This window comes from Pezoporus occidentalis, unplaced genomic scaffold (assembly GCF_034315485.1).
Source record: "Pezoporus occidentalis ecotype Australia unplaced genomic scaffold, CSIRO_AGI_Poc_V1 ctg93, whole genome shotgun sequence".
NCBI lineage: Eukaryota > Metazoa > Chordata > Aves > Psittaciformes > Psittacidae > Pezoporus > Pezoporus occidentalis.
Genome location: NW_026916294.1, coordinates 6,249,386 through 6,259,479, shown reverse-complemented (window position 1 = coordinate 6,259,479; position 10,094 = coordinate 6,249,386). Strand labels below are relative to the sequence as shown.

At 39.1% G+C, this 10,094-nt stretch overlaps 1 protein-coding gene across 1 annotated transcript in view; it reads right to left on the bottom strand.

Moving 5' to 3' along the window:
- Positions 1 to 5,382: 5,382 nt before the first annotated feature.
- STON1 (stonin 1) overlaps positions 5,383 to 10,094 on the bottom strand; it is a 44,634-nt gene continuing 39,922 nt past the window's right edge. Inside the window, 3 exon segments of the mRNA XM_062605839.1 lie at positions 5,383 to 6,342; positions 7,873 to 7,962; positions 8,707 to 8,991. Of these exon segments, the coding sequence (XP_062461823.1) occupies positions 6,235 to 6,342; positions 7,873 to 7,962; positions 8,707 to 8,991 (483 nt within the window). The 3' untranslated portion in view covers positions 5,383 to 6,234.

Sequence of the window (10,094 nt, the reverse complement as noted above, 5' to 3'; positions counted from 1 at the left end):
AGTTTACATTAGATTTCAGTCTGAGCTGGTAGGTAATTTACTTCAAAAAATTAACCTATACACAGTCATGTATAATCTGGAAATCACAAAAGATGCACATAGGGCTGTATTTCATGTACCATACATGCACACACACAAACCATGTAGGCTGTCAAAGGTTCCTCTCAGCAGCAGGATAGCTGCTTCCTGCACAGGCAAGTACATGCTGCCTTGTTTGCTCTCCAGGGACAGTCTCATGAATTATTTTCATCTGACCACTCTCCAGCATCACCAGTGCCAGTGGCGTGTGGAATGCACCAGGGACTCCTCAGCACTCACAGTCCAACTCAATTCCCAGCTGATGAAACAGAATTGTTACCTTTCAGTGACTTGGTTTTCCCTTTAAAATCTATCTTTTCCTTCACCATGCATTTCCTGATGCTAAGGAGATCCAGATTTGCGCTTGCATTCCTAACTTAAGTGAGGATTTTGAGCATTCCTTTGTTACTGCAGCACATTTACTCTGTCTGCAACAAATAAGTTGTCAGCTTCATGGAGTTCACTTGCTGTGAGCCAGCACCATGCTGTATTGAAGTTGGAGATTCAGATGTGTAAACTCTCACCTGCGTTGTATGGACCAAAAAATATGTACTGGGTGACCAGCTGCAGACTGCATTGAATGCCAGGCAGGATCCCTGTGGGCATCTGCTTCGGGCACATCCTAAGGAGGCTCCATTCTGCAATGGTTTAGTTGCTGGAAAGATCAGAGTCCTGTGGGTAAAAACAGATGCAACAGCAGATGAAGCCTCCTCTTAGGTTGCTTATCCTTGACAGGTTGGTTATGCTGCTTCTGATGGGAGGTACACAAGTGCTTATATTTCATTAAACCAGTATAGCAACACGAGACCTACAAGTGACAGCTTATGGTTCACAGAAAGTAAAGCAAATACATTTTATTTGGGCTTGTAGACGAAATTTCAGCATCTTAGATCACATTCAGTAGATGATACTCATGGTTATCTGAAGACAGACCCTCAGCTGGTATAATACATACCTCCCTTGTACACAGCTTTAAGATCTTTGCTCACTCCAGAACAGTCACAGCCAAACAGTTCCGAACCAAAAGCACAGACTCCAATACGTAAGAAAATGGTATTTTTGCAATGACTTTAAACCTTTTCCATTCTCCTTCTGAACTGAGTCCTTTCAAGTCTGTGACAGCAATAGAATAAAAGTCTGTGTTCCAAAGCACACCTCTTGATGCCAAAACACTGCACTGCAAATTATATTTGCTTCCAATCAGTATACAAGCTCTGTGTGTAAGCACAGCTGTACTCACCAGCAGTTCACACATGTGGGGAACAAAGCAAGATCAAGATCAGAGGAGACGTAAAACTACTGTTTAGCAATCAATAAAAATTCCACAGGATGCACACCTTGTGTGCACCAGTTCCCAGCTTAGCAGATAAGCAAATGGGACTAGTATAGGGTATTTAACTATAACAGAAACTAAAGACACTGGTGAAAAAAAGGCTTCTTTTAGGCTGAGAAAGTTGGGGCTGTTCAGCCTGGAGAAGAGAAGGCTGTGTGGAGACCTCAGAGCAGCCTTCCAGTATCTGAAGGGGGCCTACAAGGATGCTGGAGAGGGACACTTCACTAGGGACTGTAGTGATAGGACAAGGGGTAATGGGTTAAAACTTAAACAGGGAAAGTTTAAATTGGATATAAGGAAGAAGTTCTTTACTGTAGGGGTGGTGAGGCACTGGAATGGGTTGCCCAGGGAAGTTGCGAATGCTCCATCCCTGGCGATGCTCAAGGCCAAGTTGGACAGAGCCTTGGGTGAGATGGTTTAGTGTGAGATGTCCCTGCCCACGGCAGGGGGGTTGGAACAAAATGATCTTAAGGTCCTTTCCAACCTTAACTATTCTATGATTCTATGATTCTCTGTCACCTACCTCAAAACCAATTTTCAAGACTAGTTTATTCAGACAGCACCTGGAAGAATCCTGCACACAATTTAGGACATATCTTGATAATGAGCAATAACTGGTTTACTTACCTTATTTTTCAATAGGACAAGAGGACGCCAGCCCACCCTTCCTATCCACTTGTTACATAACATTAGCAGGCAACTACATGCAAGAGAAATGAGTTTGAAATAGCAACAACTGAGAGTACCTGTTTCACAATGCTGCTTAGGTAACAGCAAAGAATTATGAGATCGTCTTTCATATTTTTCTTTTTTCTTTGAATTTTTCTTTTTGTACTTTCTGCAAGTTGAATGAAATTTACCACTTAGAAAATAATTGCTAGTTAATAAACAAAAAAAACGAAAAAAACAGAAAACAAACAAAAACCACCAAAAAACACACACAACAAATTTATATACTTCAAATTTTTCTACACACAAAAATGAGCAAGTTAAAGCAAACCTTGGCAATGACTCAGATTCAGTCTAAAGCCTCTCATAAAAGTTACACTTGTTATTCTGACTTCCTTTTGTAAACTTAGCTTCTTTCTAGTGTAAAGTTTCACACAGCCATTTACTGAGGGATCCTGGATGACCACAACTTGTATTATACACCTTTTCCCATCACATCTACAGCAATTTGTTTGCTAAACTGTTAGTGGCTATCAAAAACATTAATACGTAAACTATTCAGATCAAAAGCACTCTGATCTGATTACTCAATTCATAGGCTACAGTAATTAGTTAACTGAGCTTACATTTTAATAAGAAACTTCTTTTTCCAGTATAAAATTCCTGACTTTCAGTATATTTTGTTGTGTCTATTCAAAGCTCTAAGTCTTTGCCAATGTCCATTCAAGATCACTGGAAGCAAAATATAGGGCAATTTTTATATGCCTAGATGGAAGACGAAAGTCAGTCCTACTGCAGGAGGCCAAAAGGAAAGTCCATAGCTCTCCACCGAGGAAATCACTCCAAGCACTCCCAAGGAATATTATGCAACACAGTTTGGATGGAGCCAGAAGATGTGCAGTGCTATGAATTCAGGAGCCATTTCCTCAAATAGGGGAAGGGTTGAGATAGCAAGAGCAAAACCCCAATCTAATCCCTAAAGCTTCTACCTTTGATAGCTCGGGAATACACTGGATAGAGCCCACATTAAGGGTCCTTCATATCAAAAAGGTGCTGCATTAGAAATCACAACTAAATGAAAACCCATGAGATGCTTGCTGGTGTAGCTAAGCTATCTTCAGCAACATCTTTTGATGCAGGTCAGCTTTAGCCAGGAGCAACAGCCAGCTATGCATACTGTTAGCAAAGCTCCAGAAGGAAAGATGGCAAACCATCCCTTTGGATTTTGATTGCTGATATTACACGAGTTGTGAAAAAGCAAAAGAGCATGAAAAATATAACTAATGCCCAATCTGTAGAACTTACAAGAAGTTTTGTAATTAAGAGATCAGTGTTAAAAATGCTTCCAATCCTAGATGTGCAGTCTACACAGTCAATATCATACTCAAATCGCACAGGGGCTGCAGTAAGTTGTTGTAAAAATTAACTTGCAAAACTCTCAAGTGTACAAAGTGTTTCAAGAATGGAATAAAAAGGCAGAAGAGGCTAACAGGTAGAAGGTATGTAAATAAGTATGAATTGGTAAAGCCTAAGAGATGGGGGGGAATTTCTACTCTAACTCCAATATATCTCAGCATTCATTCACAGAGGAACAAGGTCTGAAAAGGGACAGGGAGAGAGAGCATGAGCAGTTATAAGGATGCTCAGAACATCCTTACTGTCACATGGAGGCAGTCTTAACACCATAAAGTAGAAAGATGCTGCAAACAGGAAAAAGCTATCTTCAAAACTAGCCCAAAATTAGGTACACTTCAGCCACTTCAATTTATAGTGACTAACAAGACCAAGTTCTGTTTCCAGAAGCAACATTCAGAGACTGTGTGGTACTCAGTGAAAGGTGCATATCCATTCATGCCCCATGGATTCCTGTGCTGCACTACCTCTGCTTCCAGTCTTTTCTGAAGCATCACTAGCTGCCCAAGTTGAAGGTGGTCTCACAGTTCATAATGTACACATTTATGGAGCATGAACACCTTGGAGCCTGTGGGAGTGCTGAAATCTAAAAGCATCTATCATATAGTAACAGCTATATTTCCTGTGCATTTATGAGTCTGAAGCACAGCACCAGTGTGGCTGCAAGTCAGCTGAATGGGGAAAAAAAGAAATCACACACAGTAATATTTTAACTGTCTCCAAATACACAATTCTTCACATGCCATCAGCAGTATATGTAAAAGACAAAAGAAATGCCACACTCAGGTCAGGCCCTGTAGTTCAGTGTCTTGTCTTTGGTACTGGAAAGCAGCAGATATGTATAAAAACCAAAACAAAAAAAAGCATGCAAGAAACTCAATAGCTGTTGAAAACATATCCCACAAGGGAAGCATCTCAATTGCTTATGCCATCAGCACAAGTGGTTTTTTTTCCTTCCCCCATTTCTTCTATATATTCCTTCTCTCCACCTGTTCTTTTCCTTCTCTTCAAGGCCTCCGCATCCTCTAAGGGAGCAGAGAAAAACAAATTGTCTCATGATGTCTTCTTCCAGCAGATGTAAAAGAAGCAGACAGGACGGAGGGGTGCCATGTGCTTGTTTGTACTGCTGTCCAACGCAAGAGGGACAGGGACCTGCCCAAGCAAGTCCAGGGGAGGCCACAAAGATGCTCTGAGGGCTGAAGCACCTCTGCGATGGATACAGGCTGAGAGAGCTAGGCTTGTTCAGCCTGAGGAAAACAAAGCTCATTGGAGACCTTGTAACAGTCTTCCAATACTTAAAGGAGGCCTACAAGAAAGCTTAACAGACTTTTACAAGGCCATGTAGTGACAAGAGAAAAGGCATGGCTTTAAACTGACAGAAGGAAGATTTAGATTAGACATTAGGAAGAAATTCTTCCCTGTGAGGGTGCTGAGGCCCTGGCACAGGTTGCCCAGAGAAGCTGTGGCTGCCCCATCCCCAGCAGTGTTCAAGGCCAGGTTGGATGGGGCTTGGAGCAACCTGGTCTAGTGGAAAGCACCCCTGCCCATGGCAAGGGTTTGGAACTGGATGAGCGTTAAGGTCCTTTACAACTCAAACCATTCTATGATTCTAGGAGGATTATTCCACTCTAAGTCAGCCTTGCTGAGGATTTACCATTTAGTTTCTAGTATTGCCCTAGAAGGAACCAGAGCTAGCCAGAAGAAAGCTGTAGCTCTGAAAGGCTATGGCCCAGATGGGCACAGAACTTTTTTGACCTCTACTTCTAGAGGAACAAACAAAATTATTAAGGACTGCTAGGAATGCAGGATGAGCTACTGTCACATGTATGGCTTCGACACACTTCTCTAAGCAAAGTTTATATTTAGGGAACACAAACACAACTCTCTGCTTGAAACATGTACGAGATGACATTTTATTATCATGCGCAATTTGTATCATTCACAGCTTACTGGTCTGTAGTCCCAGAATGTGGTGGATATGTACAGAAGCAAACTTAAACGATTTTGCATTGACAGTGAAAATAAATCACATTTTAATGTTAAATCTCACTGTTCATTGCATCTCAGTAGACTGAAGGTATAGAATAAATAATAATAATTCTCATATATTGAGAGCTCAAAGGTCTTCCCATCCACATTTCCTGACTTAAATCTTAAGCACCTGTATTTAAGATGAAGTCAAATAACCACAAAGCAACAACAAAATAAGCAAGGGAGGAAGGAAAGGGGAGAGAAAAGTACACAGCTGAAACAACCACAGGTTTCAAACCTGCAGAGATGCTGCTCTTATTCTAACCCAGCGGCCTCTGAAAAGAAATGCACAGTATAACCGATAACAGTGTAGTTTTATATTTCTTTATATTTCAACTCGTACTTTAGCTCTTTTTTTAAATATGTGGAAAGAAAACCAACAGAACCAATATTTACTTACATTTAGCCAGTTACTATTGCACTAGCTTCTTGAATTGCAAACAGGTTCAGCATTCTAGTCGTTAAAGATACTTATTCCAATGACGTTTCTTGTGTAGAAAAGTAATGAAATAATCAGAAAAGAACAGTGAAGATAACTGAGTAGCTAAGAGTAATGTGGTTTAGTTAGCACATATTAACAACACTTTTTGCATATTTTTATCACAGCTTTGTTGTTTTGCTGTTTTTATGGCAAAACAAGACAAGTTGTTTCACAGAAGGTTTGTAAGTGAATAGTGCCACAGCCTTAAAGTACGTACTTCAGGGAGGTTTCACCACTCTGCATCTCCAATGGCTTTTGAAAAAATGTGGTCTTTACCCCCAAAGGACATCACTCCATCTTTTAAATAGAACTTCCATTTGTTCTTACTTCGATGTATCTGAAGGAAAAAAAAAAATAAATCAATAACCCCACCCCGCTTCAAAATACGCATCTTAGACCATCCATTAAAGAGGGTGTTTTAAGCACAACCTGGTTTACAAACCTTGATTTTCTTTTAAAATCCTGATAGCCCAAAACATGCGAACCACTGTCACTGAACACACAAGGGAACAACCTCCTGAATCTTAGCATCTCCCCAGCTCCTGAAGCAAAGGGAGCTGTGTGACAGGAAACAAAGACAATAATGGAGCAATTTCACGAGTTTATCAATCCCAAAATATACTGCATCCTGCAAACAAGTATGGCTGAACTAAACTGCAGTGGTTTTCTTCTCCAGTACACACTGCAAAGCAATACTGTGTGCATACAGACGTTAGGATGAGGCCAAAGGAGGAAAACGTCACTTAAAAGCAAATACTGCCACGCAAACCCATAAGAAAGTGTTTGCATATTCCGCTTCTTTTTAAAGGCCTGCAAAACAATCTATACTGAAGAAAATATTTAATACTAAAAGGAGGAATTTTAAACACCCCTAGAAATTTTCTTGGATTCTAATCAGTCTATTTTCAAGTCCAGAAGGAAAAAGGAGGGATAAAAATAAACAAGACAATTTTGCCAAAAGCATTCTTTATATACTGAATTAAGCAGATTCAAAAACCTTGCATACTTTTTCAATGCAACACAAGCATTGAGGCTTCATTTCAGGTGCATCTTCTAAACACACCTCTCTAACCATGTTTTCCCAAATTACTCGTTTCAGTAACACTTTAATAATTTTCATCGCACCTCACTACTTCCTAAAACACAGACACTAAGGGAGGCCTAGGTGAACACACATAAAAAAAATATCACTAGTCAGTTTTGAAAGAATAAAAGCCAAAAGTTCTCAAGCAAACTAAAGACGTATCTGTCCATACCTGGTTCTAAATCAAACATGGACTTTGTTTTGTCAGCTTTTAAACTACTGACAAAGAAGTGTCCAAAACCAAATTAAATACTTCTAACTTCAATATGATCTTCAAGAGTTCAAAATAAGATTGAATTTTAAACATTAAAATGAAGGAGAACAAAATGGCCCTTAACTTCTTTGTTTTTCAAACAACAGAATTCTGGTAGGAAAAACTCAGTGAGCACTTCAAAGACAAAGAAATGTAAAAGAAAGTACATGCACTCCTCTGTTACCCATTTTGAAAGTCTTAATCCATGGCTGAAAACGCACTCATCCGTCCATGGTACTGTTGATACTACTTAAAAGTTAAGGAAATACATAAGCTTTTGCTGCTTCCCAAATCTTTGTTTTGCAGGGTTTGGTCCCCTTTCCTGTAATAGGCCGTTATAAACCCATTGATTATCCTCATTTCAGAAAACAGCAGGTAGTGTCTTCAGCTTACTGTCAGCTGAGCACGTAATTTAAACACTCAGTTATTACAGCATCAGGTTTCCTTTAAATGGCACCGACAGTAGACCATGGACTTGCTGAAAATATTACTTAGAATAATTAAGGAACAAAAATAAAACTATACTTTACCTTGTCATACTGACAAACTATCAGATTGTCGGTGTCAAACAAGTCTGGAATGTCCTGTTCACTGATATCATCACCAGAATTTAAGGGGTCCTAGAGATTAAAATTGTATTTTATACGTTCTTTCAGAATAGCACTGAATATACTTGACATTAAACACACCTAGAACAATAAAGGTTACCACTGGAAAAAATAAAGACCTAAAGGCTATGAAGACCATGTTGTACAGAGCTCATTCATAAGCACCTTTACATTCTCAGAAACACTCTAAACAAAAAACAGGTCAAAAAGCAAGACTACTAACAAAACTGACCCCAGTAACTGGAACACTACTAATCAACCAGCATTCATTTTAAGTCCAGATGCTAGGAGTTGGTTCTCTTGCGAATCTCCAGAATACAAAATTGCACATCTTCAAGGAAACCCTTTTCCTAGGAAAAGTTATGTATTTGTATCACATTGTTCTCTTCTCTATCTAATCCCATGGGTCCTTCAGAAGGGAAAGAAACCTAGATTTGTATCCAGGTCTTACTTAATTAAAAAGCAGAACTCCATCCCATTGAGGCCAGCATTTTACTATTGAACTTTAATTCTGGTGATTAAGTATTTTAATTCATCCAATAAACAACTGACTTCTCAACGTCTCTTTCATTTGTCCACAGTCCTCAGAATGAGCTCAAATAATTTCTCATCAGTACCTTCTATCTCAAGAGGTATCTAAATTAACTATGCATTCTCTGCATTACACATACCAGGAATCAGGCTGGGTCAAGCAATTCAACAGTCAAGATGGATATCCTATCACACTGTGCATCACAAGGCTTAAAAGTAAATTACCTCCTCAACTATATCTATTTGGGGCTCTTCATTATCACCGCCACTGCTGCTAGACTCTGTGTCCGAAGTACTGCCACATTCTTCATCATCCTCATCATCCAGAACTTTTAGATCCTCTGATTCAACAACACCAATGAATGCATTCTCCTCCCTATCTTTTGTAAGCGGTATTTCTTTCTTGGGAGAAGCATCACCAGTACCATCTAGCTGAATTATGCCTTCAATGTCACTGCAGATATCCTTCTCTGATCGTAAATTAGATTCCATCTGCACAGTGGATTCCACCTGACAGGAAGAAAACAGACCAGAGACAGCTTGTGAATTAACACCACATAGCTATCATTATTTAAATGCCTCAAAGCCTGAGATTTTTGTTTAATAAAGTAACAAAATTGGGGCAATGAGAGTTTCAACTCCTGGCCTTCTCGTAAACCCTGAGTACATTTGCAAATCTTGTTCTTACACTTAAGCTTAAATGGAATCCATGCCATATATTCCTCAGCAATACAGAAAGACATTTTCCTAGACTTTTCTTTAAACAGTATTCTACTCAAACAACTTAAGAAGTTGATAGAGCAGGCCTTTAGAATTTCTATTGCAAAGAAAACTCCAAAACCAACCCCCCAAAATGAAATAAACTACTTCCCCACCCCAAAAAATAGCATTTTTCATTTTTGAAATAGAAGTCAATATGAACTCATCCCTCTTCCTCAACTCAATCAAAATGCTTTGTTTGAATAAGAGATAAGCTGAGAGAGACAGTATTTCAGTACTGCAAGTTACTGTTCATAAAAGTGCTAGAATTCCTAAACAGAGCATTCACAGGAGCATAAAAGGGCCTTCAGCTTTCAGCCATCTTCAGTTTCTCATTAAATTTTTATTGTAGCACTTAATTCTCCTCCACATACACTTTCTAGTTCAAGAAAAAAAAAATTAAAAAAATCATACTTTGTTTTGACCTTCCATTCTTACTACAGACAGTCTTCATCATCCTGCCATCAAAGTTCAGATGAGAAACAGAACATGCTTTCAATTTACAGCCATTTGTCATTACCATTATTAAATTTGCATTTAATAAATTTGCTTCAATCACATCTAAGCACTACAACTCAAAGTCAGCAAACCAGCCTGAACTTCAAACATCTGCAAATAATTTCTGGAACAAAAATTAGATGAGGTCAAGAAAGTGGCTTATTAATTAAAATCATTCAAGTTTTTCTCACAGCTTGAGCCAAATTCTAGTTTGTTTGGGATTCAAACCCCCCCACCCCCACCAAGGAAATGCATTTCCTTCCAGCAAACTTTCACCTACCAAATCTGACTTTTCATACTTACTATGCATTCTCAATGCTCTTCACACAAGTTAAAACTAACTCCAGGTGAAATCG